Here is a 20,554-nt window from a genome sequence, read left to right as displayed (position 1 = left end):
GTATCATACTGCAATTGGTAGGCTTAAGACAGACAAACCTGATGTACTATAGTGTTGAGAAATGATACAACCTCAGCATATGGTAGGAAGAGATGCTCTAATTACAAGTTAGTCGCTTTATCATAAAAATAACCTGTTGAAGTTATTTCATTACATATGTATTACAAGGTCATCTATAGCTCGCCGTTATCTAAATAACAGAGGTAAACTCATGGCCAGACGCATTAAGTGTAAGAAACGTATATATAAAATTTAAAGAGAACGTTCACTTACATGTGAGTCCCTCTGCTTGGGGACTAAACTAGCTGGAGGTCCAGGAGTGACAGCTGAGGATATATCTGCACCCCAAACGTATTTCTCCCCATACCCAATGTACCGGAGCGCATATTATTCATTAAAGACTTTACTGTTAATTTCTTTTGCAAGGGCACCTAGGCAAGCTAATGTTGGCTATATTGTGGAGAGCCAGTCTGTTATATATATATATAAGTTCCATAAGCTTGGCACTCTGGATGAAGTTAGTGCATAGGCAGGGTGCCCTCCTATAAATTCTTATCCAGACGATATCCTATAGTGTGGCCTGGCAGCCCCACATGTATAAGGAAAAAAGGCGGCACTCCTTGGTGATGAAAAAAGCTATTTCTTTATTCAAAGCATCTTATATAATACATACAAAGTGTCGACGTTTCAAGGTCCTAATGATTGTCCTGTCCTGATGAAAAGATATTGCTTTTTTCATCACCAAGGAGTGCCTCCTTTTATCCTAATATATGTGAGGCTGCCAGGCCACACTATAGGAGATCGTCATATTTATATATATATATATATATATATATATATATATATACACACACATAAATATATGTATATACATAAGTATATAGATCCAGAAAGGCGGCACTCGGAGACTTGCAATCAAGTCAGATGCGAATCTGTGTGACGTCAGCGGATGCGCGGTGTTTGGTACACGCGTGTCCCTCTCGGTCACCGGAAGTGCGTCTGGCGTCCTCAGCTCACGGGGAAGTGGTACCACGATGTCTATCAGGTATTTAATTCTGCTTTTATGTTTTGTTTCTGTGTATGTCAGTATCTTGAAAAAGGAAGTTCGACCTCCGAAACGTCGATCAATAAATTGGAGTTTTTTTCAACTTGATTGCAAGCCTCCGAGTGCCGCCTTTCTGGATCTATACATGGGATATACAGCTGAAACCCTATAGGAGGGCACCGGAGCAACGTTTGTGAAGTGCGCAGCCTGTTGAGTGCCGGTCCATTGGCCACTACATAAATATATATATATATATATACACACACACACACACATATATATATATATATTATATACACATACATGCCGGTAGAGAGCTGGCCTGGGCCCCAGTACTCTCGGGGGTGTAGCCTAACTGCCCCCGCACAGGTAGAGGAGACTGCTGCTGCTGTTCAGTGGTAGCAGCATCTCTGGTCACACTGCTGGGCTGGAAAGACACAGTCTGCTGACAGGTAAGAGTAAGGAGGTGGCGGCGGACGACCCAGGCCCCTCCAACATGCCCAGGTCCGGGTAATTTGTACCCGCTGCCCCCCCTTCTTGGTACCCCTGTACATACACACACTGTTAATAACAACACTTTTCTTGAGCCAACTACATGTATTCTCTGGCCCTTTTGATTGCTACACAGACTACAGTAATTGCTTCCACTCAGACTAATATCTCCTGGCAGACTCAGGGACTCCTTTACAGTTGGACATGTGCAAGGTGCACAATTCTGAATTGCACATGCAAAAATACATCCGTACTTACATTGTTACCTATCATTAACGTGCAGCCCCTTACACATAGAGGAGGAATGGGGGGCAGGCAGGATGGGTAAGCGGAGAACAGTAAAGACGTGTTCACTAAAACGCAACAAAACAAATAAATGTGCAGTCCTTCCCATATATACCTTTAATATTGAAAAAGCAACTTTTACATTTACAACGAACACTGTCCAGTCCGTATTCTCTCGTCTAGACAACACTTCCATTCCATTATTATATTGTGTAGAAATAGTGTAATGCAACTTTCTACTACTAATACCGGCAAGCCACACGTATACACTATCAGGCTGAGGCCTACGCCCGTTGTATGTTTGGTGCAAATATTAGTGTTTTGTTTTACCTGGTTGAACCATGAGATATGTACGACGTAACACACCTATACGAATACTTAGGGATATATTTCCAAAAAGTTGCCTAAAGCTTTAATGGCTTAAATGGACCATATCAAAGACAAGCGCAAAGTGAATTAAAATTCTATGACATACGCACATTCCATAAATACTGAAACTGCATCTTGACCGAATCAATGCGTTAAGTGGAATGAAACTCACGGTTTCGGAAAGGATGACCGCATCAGACTGCTGGGGTAGGATATCAGTCGCTTTAAATTCTTTATCAAATATCTCTTGGTGCTTGCTGTTCCTTTTCTCCTTCTTTTTCTCCTTTTTCTCCTTATCAAGATCATCTCTGTCCAATTTATCTTGGGACCGAGAATGCATCTTCTTTGGTAAAAGTGGTTCAAGAATAAAACTGGAAGAGAGATTGCTCCAATGAATCAATTATGGGCTAACGCGTTTTACATGGTCAGAGGATTCTAGATAGAGAGTTAATCTGCCCGATGTCATGTCAGCTTTAGAGAAGAAGCAGCATACTTTATCTCTTTATATATTTATACAGTATGAGGCAATACAGTTATGTATGTGCTTATCTGAACTATCTATACAGAATAGGAGAATGGATTCTGCTGCAGCAAGCAAGCTGGTGTCAGAGAGAAATTCTTCTGAAGAATGGCCTTGGCTATATCTTCCCCTGAAACGTCCGTTATATTCAGAAATAGGTATTAAAATGGATATATGTTTAAATACATTTATTTATTTTTAAATCCTTCTGTTGCTGATTTGCAAACCTTCAGGGCGCAGCTCACAGACAAAAAAAGAAACTTTAATGAGAATTTAAGGGCAATACCATGCAAATCTAATAGCATTTTACTGCTGCAGCTATCAAGGTGAAGAAAGTAATCTTTAAAGATGGAATGGATAACAAGTCTAAACCCGTAGAGTATATGAATCTTTTATTTCTAAAGGTTTAGACAAACTCAAGTCTATACAACTATTTTTTTCATTACTTTTTTTCATTTACTTTCTTACTGTTGAGGCAAATAAACTTCATATCAATTGGGTAAATACCTCCCATACGATGGGAGGAAGATAAGGAGAGTTATTATCACAAGCTACAACGCATTCAATATATCTATTTTTTAAGCAAACTAACGGTTTCTCTAGGTAGCAACAGAACAATGCTTGTGGCAGCTGATAGTCACTGAAAGCTGGAGGAGTTTGTGCACAAATATCAGCATAGATAAATACTACTGTATACCTACACAGTACGCAACTATATTTTATTAACATTATATATATATATATATATATACACACACACACACACACACAGATGTGTCCTCATACACCTTATCTCAATACACCTAGCTTGATTAGACTGCCAAGTCCAGTGCGACTCTACTCAAAAATGCTTCTTTTTTGCATACTGATGCGACAATTTCCTTTATGAGACTGCATTGATTAGATTGATAAGTGACACTAGTATATCTGTGTGCGACTGAGTCTGTATATGGACCGCAACGGAACTTGGAGAGCAAAAAAAGCCGCGGCAACTGCATCATAGTATTTCGTAAACAGATTCAGACTCCGTCGCACACAGATATACAAGTGTTGCATATCACATTGATCAGCGCAGTCTGCTGGAGTCGTCCGTACATGTTTGCGACCAGGGCTATTTTGCCAGAAAAATAGCCCTGGTTGCAAACATGTACGGACTGAGGTTGGAGCTACTGGGGATGGAGATATAGAAAAACTAATATTAATATATATATATATATATATATATATATAATATATATATATATATATATATATATTTAGTATACAACAAATAAGGCGTCACTCAGAGTCTTGAATATCCACAAAGGTGTATTAGTGAGATATAAGCATATATCTCACTAATACACCTTTGTGGATATTCAAGACTCTGAGTGACGCCTTATTTCTTGTATACTGTATTTGGAGGCTTAGGCCCCCTCATGGAAGGCACAAGAGCGCGATACCCCTTGTAGGGGTTCCAGAGTGGTGGGATTAGTGGATTGTGTATATATATATATATATATATATATATAAATAATAGTCACTCAAAAGAGACTTTAAAATAAAACTTAACTTACGGGAACAAATTTTTTGGCCCAAGATATTACATCATAGTTAATGGGAGGTTCAGGACAGGAACTGCTGAAAAATAATAAGAGTTATAGTAGACTTACCTTTGTTAACTCTTTTTCTTCGAGGTCCATAGGATCCACAGGGATACCATGGGGGAAATGTGGCTGGAGTGATCCAGGCACCAAACAGTTAAGCTTTCAGCTCCCAGGATGCCTAGGGTTCTCCTCCACGTATACCCCGCCCCTGGCCACAGGCATTCAATATTGTAAAGAAGCTCAAGGCAGGAGTAGAAAAGAGGAGAAGGAAGGACAATGTACACCAGAAACACTCTGTCAAAGAAGAGTGAACTAGTGAACATGAGAAAAAGCAATTACCCAATGAAGCCAGGTGCGTCAGGGTGGGTGCCCTTTGGACTTCGAAGAAATAGAGTTAACAAAGGTAAGTCTACCATAACTCTTATTTTCTTCTTCAGGGTCCATAGGGATCCACAAGGATATCTTGGGGATGTCCTAAAAGCAGTTCCCTTAAGGGTGGGGATGCTCCTGATCAGGAAGGAGAATCAGTTGCCCAAAATAAACATCCTGAGAGGCAAAGGTGTCAAAGGCGTAGAACCTAAGAAAAGTGTGGACAGAGGACCGTGTGGCTGCCTTGCATAATTGTTCAGCAGTGGCACCACATCGAAATGCCCACGATGGTCCCATAGAGTAAAATGTGCTGTCACCATGTTTGGAACATGGATATCAGCCTGCAAGTAAGCCTGAGAGATAGTCATGCACAGCCACCAAGCCAGAGTATGTTTGTTATCTGGCCAGCCCCGCTTGTGAAAGTCATACAACACAAAAAGAGCATCTGATTTTCTCAAGAAGTTCGTACGATCCACGTAGCTATGGAGAGTGCAAACCACATCCAGGGAGGCTTCACCTGCAGAAGGGTCTGAAGACTGGAACCCCAATCTCTTCATTCACATAAACACGGGATACTACCTTAGGAAGGTCACCCGCCCTTGTATGGAGGACAGCTCTATCCTGGTGAATAAAAACAAAAAATGGGGAGCGACAAGAGAGCACTGCCAAATCAGAGACTCTACGGGCAGAGGAGATAGCTAGTAGAAAGAGTGTCTTGGCTGTCAACCACTTAAGATCAACTGATTCCAGAGGTTCAAATGGGGAAACCTATAGAGCCCTGAGAGACAAATACAAATTCCACGGTGCCACCGGAGAGACCAATAGTGGCTGAACGTGGATAATACCCTGAAAAAAAAAATTCTCACATCAGGCAGAAAAGCGATCCTTCGCTGGAACTAAACTGACAGCACAGAAACTTGTACTCTCAGCGTAGCCAGGAGGAGACCAAGATCTAACCCAGCCTGGAGAAAAGCAAGTACTCGGGAAACCCTGAAAACCTTAGGGTCATACTCTCTGTGGGAACACCAGAGAAAAAAGGAGTGCCAAACTCTAATAGATGAGGGCTGAGGAAAGCTTTCGTGCCCTGTTCATCATCTGAACCACAGAGAAACTCTTGGCTCTTAACATGGAAGACTCAAGAGCAACACCTTCAAAGACAGACCAGATAAATCCGGATGCAAGCAGGGATCCTGCGCTAACAGATCTGGCCATAGAGGAAGAGGGAACAGAGTGTCTATGGAGAGACTCTGTAGGTCCGAGAACCAATGGTGCCTGGACATAGCAGGAGCTACAAGTATTACTGTACCCCCTTCTTGCTTAAATTTCCTGACAACACTTGGGAGGAGGGAGATCGGAGGAAAGAGATATGCCAGCTTGAAGTCCCACCTCACTGTCAACGTATCCACGAAGGTGGCTGAGGGTTTTCTGGTCCTGGACCGTACCTGGGGACCTTGTGGTTGTGCCGTGAGGCCATGAGGTCTATGTCAGATTGTCTCCATCTGTCCACCAGGAGCTGAAAGACATCCAGGTGGAGAGCCCATTCTCCGGTGTGTATGTCCTGACTACTTAGGAAATCAGCTTCCCAGTTGAGGACTCCAGGGATGAACACTGCTGAGATTGCCGGAAGATAAAATTTTGCCCAGACCAAAATGTTTGCCACTTCCCTCATGGCTGCCTGACTTTGCATGCCTCCCTGATGATTGAGGTAAGCTACTGTAGTCGCGGTGTCGGATTGGATCTGGACCGGCCCGTCTTGGAAGAGGTCCTGTGCTAGAGTGAGTACTTTGTATACTGCACAAAGCTCCAGGATGTATATGAGCAGGTAACTGTCCTGGGTTGTCCAGCTTCCTTGAAAGGTATGATGACCAGTCACCACGCCGCATCAGCGAAGGATGGCGTCCATGATGAGAAGCTACCAATTTGGGATCCAGAAGGGGCGACCCTTGTGCAGATAGGACATTTGCAGCCATCATGAGAGCCGAACCTCCAGAGGGCGGAGAATCATCTGGGAGCATATTAGATGATACTGCCCATTCCACCAGGAGATAATCAATTGTTGCAGAGGCCTGAAGTGTAACTGAGCATATTCCAACATGTTGTAAGTGGATACCATGGACTCCAGGATCTGCATCACTTAGTGGATGGATAACCTTAGATTGCGAAGTAATTTGCGCACACGGAATTGTAGGGCCGAAATCTTGTCCCCTGGCAGAAATTCCCTTTGTGCCTGAGAATCCAGCATTGCTCCCAGATGTACCATTCGCTGTATTGGAGAAAAGGGAAGACTTCTTCTAATTGATGATCCAGCCGTGCGTCCTTAGACAAGCAATGGTCAGTTGGAAATGGTGTTGTAACACAGCTGGAGACTATGCCAATATCAGGAGGTCATCCAAACATGGCAGTATCCTGACTCCCTGCTGCCTGAGGTGGGCCGTCATAACTTCCATTATTTTGGTAAAGACCCGAGGGGCCGTTGAGAAATCAAAAGGTACCGTAGTGCCTGAAATTGGTAATGTTGCTGCAAGACAGCAAATCGTTGTTGGAATCGTAGAAATCGTTGTTGGAATGGCGTAATAGACATATGCAGTTATGCCTCCCGAATGTCCAGGAAAATCATAAAATCCTCAGGTTCTATTGCCAGAACAATTGACCTGAGAGTCTCCATACGGAACCTGGCACATGGATAAATGTGTTGAGGGTTCCCAGATTCAGAATAGGGTGATGAGACCCATTTGGTTTCTGAATTAAAAACAGCATGGCTCAGCAAGGAAGGGGTTATTATTCATAGGATACAGGATTATCACCCCTGAACACAGCAGGGACTGGATGGCCAAGGCCTTGATAGTCTGATGGGGGAGCTGTACAGAAAAACTTCTAGGGAGGACGCCTCAGGAAGGTGAGGTCGTAGCCTTGAGAGACCCCTTCTTGGACCCAGGCATCTGTTGTAGTTTGACACCAGGTGTTGGCAAACTGAAGAAGTCGGCCTCCCACCCTGAGATCCCCCAGGAGGAGGCCCGCTCCATCAGGCGGAAGTTTTGACCGACCAAGGCTTCTTGGTTTGTGGCTTGTTGGTCCTGCGAGAACTAGACTGCCTAAAGGGCGTTTTGCCTTTCCCTGAGGGCGAAAGGGTCAAAAAGAGTACTGCCTAAGCTTAAAGGTAGCAGTTGATGGCAGACCAGCAGATTTTGAGGCTGCCAGAGTAGCCACTATCTTATCCAATTCAGCTCCAAATAGTATGTTTCCAGAGAAAAGCAGGGCTTCCAGAGCCTTCCTGGAACCCGCATCTGCTTTCCAGGATGTTAACCAACGGGCTCTATGAGCAATTTAACCAAAGTTGCTGATGCCTTAGAAGCCAGGATTCCAACGTCTATCACAACTTCTCCCAAATAAGAGGCCGCATCCTATATATGGGAGATATGTCAGCTGTTCTCTGGCATCTGGTATAGTATCTTCCAGTGTCCCTGTCCATTCCTTAATGCAATGGATACCCAGGCCGCAGCCATAGCTAGTCGGGTAACAGAAGAAACTTGAAGCCTGTCTTAAATCAGTGTTTTTCTTTATCTGTGGGATCCTTAAGGAAGGATGCGGACGGTATAGGTAACTTAGAGCTCCTGACTAAACGTGCTACCTGAGCATCCACAGTAGGAGGGACTTCCCACTTAGTACATTTGCCAGGTGGGAGAGGGTACAAAGATGCCATTCTTTTCGTAACATGGAACTGTTTATTAGGAGTACTCCATGCTTCCCCCATGAGTTCAGAAAGCTGCACAGACTTAGGAAACTCAGCGTTAACCACCTTCTGGTGTTTAAACACCAGAAGGTGGTTAACGCCTTATTACCTACAGCACCTGGTGTTTCCAGGTGGTCTTCCATCACAGTACTAACCTGGCCCAACACTGCATAGCTTCCAAGATCAGATGACATTGGGCATGTCCAGTGTGGTGTGGCTGTAATTTAGTGGCAACCAGTCTATTTGGCTGCAACATTTGCTGAAAGGCAGCCGACAACTGAGTCGTACTCAGACTTGAGTGGCATAAATAGCCATCCTGGAAGGATGTATCGGGGTGGCAAACATAGCAGGCTGTACCTGGTGTGGGTACCCAATAGTGGGAGGCAGCGTGGGAGTAGCCAACTTGACCTCTAGCTGTATCATAACCTGAGACAAGGGGGACCACCAGGGTGGCTCCTGTACAAGGGCTGGTAAACTGGACAGGAGCAGTGGTATCTTATAACAAATAGCACCCAAACCATCCTGTATGAAATCCTGAGGGGACAAGCCTGACAACCAGGATTTACATGTAAGCAGCACAGAGGCATCAGCCTCCTTTTTACCCTTACCTTTAAACATAAATTAGTAGGTATAAAAGTTACCTTTAAACATAAATTAGTAGGTATAAAAGTAACAAATGCAACAGCCTTCACAAGTACAAGTAAATGAGAAGTACAAAAGGAAAAAAAATACCCTCACACCCCTGTAATAAAGGGTTGAGGAGAAATAGCAGTGATACTTATTATTGACACTATAGAAAATAAAGGCAGTATATCAATACAACAGAGCTAGCAAAATGCATATACAATATACTTGCAATGGGCTCTAAATCAACTACTCAAAACAAAAGGTTTGGTAGGATTTGAGCGCTGTATAACCTGGCCTCTGGGGAGAGGTATGCAGGAAGACTAGACCCAACACCTCCTGAGACCAGCAGCTTCAGCAGAGCACAGATAGAGGTAGCTGGGCATCTCAGATACAGAGGAGTGTAGTAGGAGCAACCCAGACGCGGAAAAACATCAGCTGGATGGGCATCTGGGCTGGGGGAGGGGCTGCCGGTTAGAGCCTATCTCCCCTATGCTGTATTAACCCCCCCCCCCAGGTGCGTGGGCCCTATCATGATGCAAAAAAGTATTATTATTGTACAGATCATTTATTTATATGGTGCCACAAAGTGGCCTTAGCGTCATAAAGGAGAATTACACTAAAACACACAAATAATAATACAATAAGTGTATACAGACAGTACAAAGGGGGAAAAAAAAACAAAGCAGCGAGACATCTATACAACTGACAGATAATAGAAACAGCAGTGACCCAGCGCCCCTGGGTGGGCAGACAGACAGGAAGTACAGGTCTCAATGATGAAAGTGTTAGGATAATACGACACAATCATCCATTATACTTAAAGAGCTTGGAACACATTTTGAGTCCTGTTTTCAACACTGCTTGATAATGCTGGATTGTCAGTTACAATTAAACTTAGTCTATGAGCATAATCCCTTAAAACTGCACAATATTTAGATTGGAATAAAGAAGAATATTCCTGCTCATTTTAGGAGATTTATAATGGAATAAAGCCAGTTTAACATACATATAATGCTTGCACTCTCAAGTCACTTGGTAACAGCCATTGTCAAATTCTGTAACATAGTCTGCAGAGCTCATTGAAATGATGAGAGCTGGGAGTGTTGCCAGGAATGCAAAGTCCAATATTAGGAATGCCGAGAGGCAATCTAAACATTTGAAAAACTTCCGCTTTCTATTTTAAATCAACTGTATCATGGCTGGATCAGACTGCAGAGTATATATTTGCCTGCAAAGCTGTGACAAACAGCTGGGGTAAATATTCTGACCTCTTGAAATGTCAATAGCCATCTGTAAGGGACTACACTAAGCCTAATACTCTGGGTTTTAATTGATGTGTGTTTTCTGCAGGCTTGCAGCATAAACATGTCCCATGATGTGGATACTGTAAGCAGCGGACTCAGCAATACAGGAAAAATGAGGACTTGGCACTCAATTGCTGGCCATATGTATCCTGTATGTCAGATGTAATTATGCAATGGCCCGGATTAACGATGTTCAACTGCACTTAAATACAGTATGAACAAGGGGAAAGGGATTTATATGCATTTAAACAGCATATATTTCTAGCAATCCCAGGGAACCTGTGCAGTGATGCTGGTCATTTTGGTTCTAAAGTAACTGAAAAGAAGTAAAACAAGTGTTGACAATTGCTTTAATATAAGAACTAACAGTTGTTGTCTTAAGTATCGCCACTGTGCTGTGCCGAAACGTTGATTCATTTGCATAGTACATTTTGATGAATTGCATTAAGAAAGCATGTTGCATTGCAATATTTACAGTCCTTCAATATTTTTACAATATAACGCCCCTCCCTCCCATTTTTTTCCCACACACACACATTATATATAAATATATATTTTATATATATATATATATATATATATATATATACATACACACACAGTATATATATATATATATATATATATATATATATATATATATATATATATATATATAGTCAGGTCCATAAATATTGGGACATTGACAGAATTTTCATATTTTGTCCTCTATTCACCACCACAATGGCTTTGAAATGAAACAAACAAGATGTGATTTAACTGCAGACTTTCAGATTTAGTTTGAGGGTAATTACATCCAAATCAGGTGAACGGTGTAGGAATTAAAACGGTTTCTATATGTGTCTCCCACTTTTTAAGGGGCCAAAAGTAATGGGACAAACTAAACAATCCTAAATCTAACTCTCACTTTTTAATACTTTGTTGCAAATACTTTGCAGGCAATTACAGCCTGAAGTCTGGAACGCATAGACATCACCAGATGCTGGGTTTCATCCCTGGTGATGCTCTGCCAGGCCTCTACTGCAAATGTCTTCAGTTCCTGCTTGTTCTTGGGGCATTTTCCCTTCAGTTTTGTCTTCATCAAGTGAAATGCATGCTCAATCGGATTCAGGTCAGGGGATTGACTTGGCCATTGCATAACATTCCACTTTTTAGCCTTAAAAAACTCTTTGGTTGCTTTTGCAGTATGCTTCGGGTCATTGTCCATCTGCACTGTGAAGCGCTGTCCAATGAGTTCTGAAGCATTTGACTGAATATGAGCATATAATATTGCCCGAAACACTTCAGAATTCATTCTGCTGCTTTTGTCAGCAGTCACATCATCAATAAATACAAGGGAACCAGTTCCATTGGCAGCCATACATGCCCACGCCATGACACTACCACCACCATGCTTCACTGATGAGGTGGTATGTTTTGGATCATGAGCAGTTCCTTTCCTTCTCTTCTCTTCCCATCACTCTGGTACAAGTTGATCTTTGTCTCATCTGTCAATAGGATGTTGTTCCAGAACTGTAATGGCTTTTTTAGATTTTGTTTGGCAAACTCTAATCTGGTCTTCCTGTTTTTGTGGCTCACCAATGGTTTGCATCTTGTGGTGAACCCTCTATATTCACTCTTGTGAAGCCTTCTCTTGATTGTTGACTTTGACACATATACATCTACCTCCTGGAGAGTGTTCTTGATTTGGCCAACTGTTGTGAAGGGGGTTTTCTTCACCAGGGAAATAATTCTTTTCTCATCCACCACAGTTGTTTTCTGTGGTCTTCCGGGTCTTTTGGTGTTGCTGAGCTCTCCGGTGCGTTCTTTCTTTTTAAGAATGTTCCAAACAGTTGATTTGGCCACACCTAATCTTTTTGCAATATCTCTGATGGGTTTGTTTTCATTTTTGCAGCCTAATGATGGCTTGCTTCACTGATCGTGACAGCTCTTTGGATCTCATATTGAGAGTTGACATCAACTGATTCCAAATGCAAATGTCACACCTAGAATCAACTCCAGACCTTTTACCTGCTTAATTGATAATGAAATAATGAGGGAATAGCCCACACCTGTCCATGAAATAGCTTTTGAGTTGATAGTCCCATTACTTTTGGCCCCTTAAAAAGTGGGAGGCACATATTGAAACTGTTGTAATTCCTACACCGTTCACCCGATTTGGATGTAATTACCCTCAAATTAAATCTGAAAGTCTGCAGTTAAAGCACATCTTGTTTGTTTCATTTCAAAACCATTGTGGTGGTGAATAGAGGCCAAACTCTGAAAATTCTGTCAATGTCCCAATATTTATGGACCTGACTGTATATATATATATATATATATATATATATATATATATACACACACACACACACACACACACACAGTATATATATATATGTATATATATATATATATATATATATAAAAAGACACACAGATAGATAGATAGATACACTTTGAGATTAATAGTAGTGTATAGTGTAATATAACATACCCATCAGAACCTGGTCTTGAAGGTGTACTGTCTGATGACAAAGAGGATATAGATACCACCGACAAAGGCCTAGATGACGACGGCATAGTAAAAGATCTAACCATGGATCTTGGTCGATTTCCCCACCTTTCGTCAATGCTGGAGGACTAGAAGTAATAAAATGTACAGATAAAGTCATTCCATTCTGTCTTCCATAAACTCAAAAAAACCACTCCCAGAATGAACGTATACCGTCCCTTACAATGCGGCTCCATTTAAACACAGAACTAATTTTATGGAATATAAGATAACTATGCAATTCATAATTCTATGAATCTGAAGTCTTTGGTGTTTATGGTTAATAGCATTTGGGTGTCCGCGGTTCATAGGCCAGTAAAAATCTCCCTCGATTCATTTTCAGATTGTGGTGCTCCAGAATTATACCTCCAAAGTTTTGGCAGGACAGTGACGATATCAGGACTCAAGAAGAGCATGGTATAGCGGGATGGGACATGACTTTCACATCAGTGCAAATTCAGTTCAATCAATGAGCAATAGTAATGCTTCCTAGGTAACTCTCACAGATTGTGTTTCTGTCCACTAACCTGGCAGTCTCCTCCGTGGGTAAGTAGCCAGCTTGCCAACGGTAGAGGAGGAGGCAGCCCGCAAACAAGTTTACGCTTGCACACTTTGTGCCTGTTCCTTAAACATGGCCTTCTATACCCCATGGTTTCCAGTCCTCCCCCCCCCCAGATAGGATGTCAGGGAAACATACCCTCATGCTTCGCAAAATCCCAAAATAAAAAAAAAAAGCCTGAATGACATTTCTATACAATATCTGAAGAAGTATACGCTACTCTCAGTACATGACACAAAACTAAACGTATTCAGCTGCTCAACTGTGCACGATTTTGTACTGTCAGCCGATGATTAATTGATACAGGGCAAGCAAACAGTGGTAGCACCACTCCATCATCCCTGGCAGAGCAAGGCCGGGATTAGGAAACACGTTACGATAACATCAGACATGTGTAAGTATAATGCCGCTGCTTCTTCTATGTTTAATATTGAGACTTAGGGAAGATAACTTACAAAGTCAACACATCTTATCCTAATGGAAGCTTGTCAAATATCTCGTCATTACAATGGACACCGTCTATCTGCGCTCTATCCCCGGCAGCTTACAAACAGAAGAGGACACATTATATTAGCCTTGTGCGTCAGCTGACACCAACCCAAATATTGGGAGGAGCTGCCTGGAACAGCTGCCATGCTATTCTGACCACAGATGCTCAGCGTGTCCTGCCTTGTATAATAAATAAAGAAAATAAACGGACGTCTTAAAAAAAAAAAACAATATACACAGTCAGGAAAAAGACACATTAGCCCAGCGTCATGTTAATATCCCGTTACTGGACTTTAAACTTAATTATAAATGCCTCCAGTGCGCCATTTTCTCACCCCATAGTGGTCTGCACCCTGTATCTGCTACAGTACAGCCATGATACAAATGTAGTACGTGGTCCTTTAGTGCTGGGAGATTTTGCTGCACATAATAATAATAAGAATGAAAAATACATTGCATTGTCTCAAGTGACTCCCAACGTGCAGTATTGAATTTCCCTGCAATACGTTTTTCTCAGCTTAGAGAGAATCGTACTTTGCGCGTCAGATGCAGTAAAAGCAGCGTGTGGGTACTGCGCTTTGCAAAATCAAATTAATATGTTTGCTACCTGTCTAAAATGAACCCTAAACAGAAGGACACGGTCACTGACTTGCGGAGAAAACACACAGGGCCGTAGACACTGCGCGATCTGGTGTATGACTGCCCAGTATGTCGTTTTCCCGCCGCATCCAGAAGCATGGAGTCGTTCCTTGAATCTTCAGATTGGCCCGAAGATGCGATTAATGATGCGCGGGAGCGCGATAGTGCGTACACAATGGATTTTGGGGATAGTTCAATTGATTTGGAAGAGGTGACCATACTGAGGACGAGAAGAGGATCATTTGTACAATGGGGCCTAGTTTACATAACTAATTTCTCCCTAATACACGGTACAAGTCCTCCCTGTTTTTATCTGGACTGTTTGTTGCTTTTAAGTTGTGAATAAAAGGATTTTGATTTTATGAAACCCTCGTTTCTCCTTAACATTTGTGGGGATCCACTTTGGAGAAATACCCTTCCATCAAAAAGAAAAAGGGAGGCTGAATTTTGAACAACATGAGACAAAGACCCACCTGATGTGCTCATCTTACTGCTAAGCTTGTGAGTGTAATCAGAAGGGGGCAGCCCCTGCTACATCATAGTCATGGTGATGGTGATCTTGTCTAAGAAAAAGGTCTTTTGATATGCCTATATACCTACCCACTATGTGTGAGTGATATCTTTAGGGGGCATCCCAAAAATACATTACATTATACAAATCTAAACCCCACGTGCTGTCATTATTTTACCAACCCATAATCTAAGAGGTATTACCCGAGGATATGTTGTTTCTTCTCTCTTTTTCTATGTGAATCTACATAACTAAAACTGAAGAGGAGGATCTTCCCACAAAAACTCAAGGGAAGTGTGGTTAATGTTTTTAGTGCCTTTTTGTGTTACTATTAAATTTTTTGAGATTTGTTGTTCCGATCTGTCCCAAAACGACAAATTGTCCAATATATCATCTTATGTGTACCCAGCTTATGCCATAAGTGAACCGATCAGCCGATTTACAGCTGCTAGGTCAGATATTCTTTCAGTGTGTAGGCAGCACCCAGGGGCGATTATCGTTCCAAAATCAGTTGGATAGGATGATGGGATCAGAGCTTCCACACAACATTTGTTGGAAATCACGAGCCCATATCGTGCACATTTTATGGTATGTACGCATTTCCGGTCATCTGTCCTAAACATTTCTGCCCATAGCGTATTGAAAAATGTCAACTTTGAAATGAGCTTTAGGGCATATAATAGTTTGGATTGGAACGATAAATCACTAGTGTGTACTTTAGAAATTGCATGTTCTAAAGATCATTTCAATGCTGGAAAAATCCTAAAGTTGGTGGGATTGTGACTAAAATCGCTTAGGTGTGTATCTGGCATAATAGTGTGTGGATGAGCCATCTACAAAGCAGCATGATCTACAGCAGTTAGTAAACTGCAGAAATTGCTCCCTAACTGTAATAAACTTAAGTAACTTTCAAACAACACAAGGTATGACCGGGCTGTGTACCATGTAGTCCTCCTCTGGTTGGATCAGTCTGGCAAGCATGACACTACCTTCTCTCTACCCTTACAAAATCAAATAAGTTTTCCAGCCGGTACAGACAAACTTTTACAATGCCGAGGTGATGCACTTTGACTGCAGAAGTTTTTCGAGAACTTCCCAAAAATTCCTCCCTGACCAACGCAAGGATGTACTAAATGGAAAATGCGATAAAAACCCAATTTTCGGGATTTTACCGCATTTTCCATGTGTATGCGCAGATGGACTCTCGGGTCATAAACCTGGAAGTCCAGGGCGCGGCGCTGATCACAAAGGACAGCTCTTACCGGAAGAGCTGTCCTTTGCAGTACTGATCGCATATGTTAGTACATATGTGATCAGTATGGATGCGATGCCTGGCAGGATGTACCACACAATGTTAGCACATCCCGCCCTAAACCGGAAAAGGATCCATAAAAATACTGTAATATATAAGCACTACATACATTCCCATTACACTAATACAATTATGGGACCGCAAAGGGCGTAATTCTTGTACCCACCAGAGTTCTCACGCCATATTGTTTCTCTATCTTCTCTTTCAATTGCTTAAAACAAGCCTCCATTCGTTCGTGAAAAGGCCTCAATGCCTCGGTGACCTTTTCTCCATGAATGCGAATTCCCTCAGCCAGAAACGGAACCTGCACATAATAAAACATGAAAATAAAATGATTTACAAGCAAAAACAAATAAATGATTCACATTGAAAATTCACTTGGGAAAACTTGTAGCTCAGAAGTGATAAATTAATGATTGGTTGGGAGGTTGAATAAAGGCTTTGGTAATATGATATTCGACACATACTAAACACAGCGGGGGCTATGTTGTTGACTCGTCAGAGACAAAAATCTAAACCTGAAAATGCCAAATGACTGTAAGCCATATGAATCGTCATCGATGCAGTAAGTATGTAAAAGTGAAATCACCTACTGTATCAAAAGTAAAGCAAACCTTGGTTCTATTGTAAAGTGCAGAATTAACTTTCCCCCTCTCCCATGCCACTGATGCTGCCATGGGGTGAAACACATAAGGCTGCAAATTTTAACTATAAAAAATATATAGATGTACCTGATAATACAGTTAAGACTGTACAGTTATTAAAAAAGGCCATTATTTTATTTATTTTTTTAAACTGCCATGAATACTTACTGTCCCTACTTTTCAATGGAATGTCTCGAATTTTCCAGTAATGGTAAAAATACATGATAAAATTTTAATTTTTCCATATACGACATTCTTACATTTGGTATTATGTACATTTGGGGTTCCCAAGTTAATATTTACTGAAATGAAAATGCTATAACTATCAAATTGAGTAAGTATGACATCATTTTGATTCTAAGGGGGAAATCAATTACTGCCGATGAGCAGACGAGCATCGCTGCAATGGTAAGCTGTGCACATATCACGCCAGTTACAGTCCTCCAGATAGTGCAAATTGTCCTGTGGTGCTCTATAGGGTGTAGGGAAAACATGTAATATCACTGGAATCAAATTAAATTGGCCCCTATTACTCCAAGGTTCACAGAGACAGTACAGTGAGTGATGGGTCAGCTCCAAATTCATGTGAAACAATGGCCTCTATGTTAGAAAGAGTAACTCTTGTTAAAAATTAATTTTCACTTCAAACATACAGATGTGTCCTCATACATCTAGCCTCCTTGTGCGCTAAACAGTCCTTCTAGTTGCGCCATGCAGTGGCGTGACTCAGTAGCGCCAAGCGTTTTTTGTGCGACTTATTCGCTCAGCAATGCGAATATTTAGCACAAGCAGCTTCTGCTGAGTAAAATGATAAGCAGCCTGCATTCTGTGGGCAACTGCGGGTGTATCTGCATGCGAAATGCTACGGTACAGGGTCAGCGGTTGTAACACTGTAACGTAGTGTTTTGTATGCAGATACACCCACAGACGCACACAGAACATAGACAAGCTGCATATCATTTTAATCAGCAGGAGCTGCTTGTGTTAGCTATTTGCATAGATGTGCAAATAAGATGCATTTGAAGGTAAAAAGTCACACAAAGACGCTCGGCACTGCCGAGTCACACGGAGCTCCCGCGTTATGTGTAGCGCGACTTGTAGAGCACGACGGTAGATGTATGTGGACACATCTGTATCATACTTGTGCTTTGAGTATATAAGCAGACTTTCTTGCACAATCATAGCGTGCAAACAGAGGTGGGATGTTGGCTTCAGCTGGATCTTTTGCACCCAGCATGGGTCTGGTGTAAGTCAGAATCCCGACGCCTGGATCCTGACAGGGTTAACATACCTACACTTGGTGGTTGGTATGCTAACCCTCCCCCTCCCCTAACCCTCCTTCCCTGGTGCCTAACCCTAACCTCCCCCTCCCATAAACCTAACTCTTCCCCCTTAGTTCTTAACCCTAACCCTCCCCCTAGTGCCTAACCCTAAACCTAACCCTCCCCGCCACTTACCTTCGGCATCCTGGCAGTCAGGATGCTGGCACCGGGATTCTGGCGTCGGTAAGGTAAGCATCGGCATACAGACCGCCAGGATGCCGAACGCATACCATATAGTGCAGGTACTTTATAATAATGCTAAATATTTGTAATGGAACAACTGAACATGTAATTGCCACTAAAACATTGCAACACCTAGCTGTGGCTGCAAAATAATAGAAAAACGCAAAATGACCGATACTGAGCAGCATAAATGGCGAGAAAGAATTCCTTTTAAAAACTTGAAAACACAAATTTTAGGTACAATTGCATCTTTTACCTACAGTACCTACTTTTCCATCTATATATTTACTTTAAATAACCTAAACGTCCGTTTTTTTTTTTAAATCAATAATACAAAACGCAATTTCACCAGTATTCATGGCTAGCAATTATTTATAGATTACACTTACAAAAACTCACATTTCACAAACACATTTGAAAAGACTTCGCTTTCAGAAACACAAATACTAAATCCAAAAAATTATATTTTCATTTTAGACCTGCCATGCAAAAGGCATTATTCCATTGAGGCTCAGAGAGACTTTCAATAACAGATAAAATTGAGATTAGTACCAAAGTCCCTAAAGTGCACCCTATGTATAGGTGTTAAAACTCTGCTTCCTACATTTAACGGGTATAAAAGAGTTTTGTGCATTTACTGTACATGCCTTCCTGCAGCTTTTACAAAATACACTGATTAATCCTAACTTTCTTCTGTGCTTTTAAGCAATGCCTTTATATCATCGGGCACATTCTTTATCTTTGATATTTTCATGAGATACGGCAGCAACTAGCTATATTCATTAAAAAGTGCACAGCACAAACGCTTGGAATCAGTGCGATAAAATAATAAACACTTCTAATTTATGATGTAAATACATGTCTGAAAAGCACAGAATGATAAATCTAAGTATTTATAAACATTGAAGGGGTGTAAGTAGAATAAAGTAAAAGTCGTCTGAAGGTGGCTCCTTGTCCTTTCCTTGACATGGAAAAAAAAAACAACAGACGCTTAAAATACTCATGAAATTATCAAATGTCACACTGGAATGCGAAATGCTACTTCACTTCTGTAGGGCAGATAAATGCCACAGAAAAGGTATCTGCCACCCTGATCCCTTTTTATACACACAAGCTGTCAGCAGAGAGGGCGAGCTGTCTATTCGGTGCTCGCCCCGGCACGCAGTGACTGAGATGAGCTTTACCTGCCAGGCAATCAGGTCCTTTAGTTTATCAATCTTCTCCAGGTCCTCTGGGTGCTCCTGCATGTATTTCTCAGTAAAGAATGCCTAGTGCATAAAAAGGAGATCGATTACAATATATTCAATGTAAAATAAAACACGAGGCAGCGTCATGACAAAAATATTGTAAAATAGTCGTAACAAATTTTTTTTTTGGTGTAACTTTTTTTTCATAATAGTTTTTATTGAAAATTTAGTACAAAAGAAAAAGAAAAAATGAGGATACAAAAAGAAAAAAAAGAGGGAAAAAAAAAAAGGGGGAAGTCAAACATATTGCATATCACAAAATAAAGTATCATCGGTCAGCTTACAAACATCTGATTCATAGACATGAAAGAAAACTTTTGATATACGTAAGAACAATTAGAAACAAAATTATTAAAGGAGCTATGAGTAGAACTACTCCGAGTCTGAGCAGAGAACATCTAGATCAACAGCTCCTACTGATCTAGGTGCTCCACTGTATAGTGCTCCACTATAAATGGTGGAATGACATTGTATTTCCCTATATTCTGCCCATTGAAACCATTTCATATGGATGGAGTTATCAGAGGATGACTATTTCCTATCCAATGTTTCAAAAACAAAGTGCTTATGAACCTTGTTTTCTATAATTGTGATTTGGTGTAACTTTTATATGAAATTCATGTAATCATAGAAACTGGGAAAAGATTGGTCTCTCTCCATCAAATTAAAATGGAAAATCATTTCTATATATAATGCTGCCACTACAGCTTTATCAGGCAGGGTTTAAACTATTTGTATCCATTTTTATCATACTTCCTAAAACTCTCAATACTGGACTTATATAGCCC

At 41.3% G+C, this 20,554-nt stretch overlaps 1 protein-coding gene and 1 pseudogene across 2 annotated transcripts in view; both read right to left on the bottom strand.

Moving 5' to 3' along the window:
• DOCK1 (dedicator of cytokinesis 1) overlaps positions 1 to 20,554 on the bottom strand; it is a 431,183-nt gene that overhangs the window by 8,182 nt on the left and 402,447 nt on the right. For both annotated transcript variants that reach the window (XM_088452203.1, XM_088452204.1), the window contains exons 46-49: positions 19,704 to 19,787; positions 16,537 to 16,674; positions 12,804 to 12,949; positions 2,364 to 2,562 (exon numbers count right to left, since the gene is read on the bottom strand). In XM_088452203.1, coding sequence (XP_088308329.1) covers positions 2,364 to 2,562; positions 12,804 to 12,949; positions 16,537 to 16,674; positions 19,704 to 19,787 — 567 coding nt within the window. The remainder of the gene's footprint in view (positions 1 to 2,363; positions 2,563 to 12,803; positions 12,950 to 16,536; positions 16,675 to 19,703; positions 19,788 to 20,554) is intronic.
• Positions 8,503 to 8,621, bottom strand: LOC148538867 (5S ribosomal RNA; annotated as a pseudogene).

Source organism: Taudactylus pleione, unplaced genomic scaffold (assembly GCF_031769625.1).
Source record: "Taudactylus pleione unplaced genomic scaffold, aTauple2 ptg000034l, whole genome shotgun sequence".
NCBI lineage: Eukaryota > Metazoa > Chordata > Amphibia > Anura > Myobatrachidae > Taudactylus > Taudactylus pleione.
Note: the sequence above shows the minus strand (reverse complement) of the source record. Positions and strands in the feature narration are given on the sequence as shown.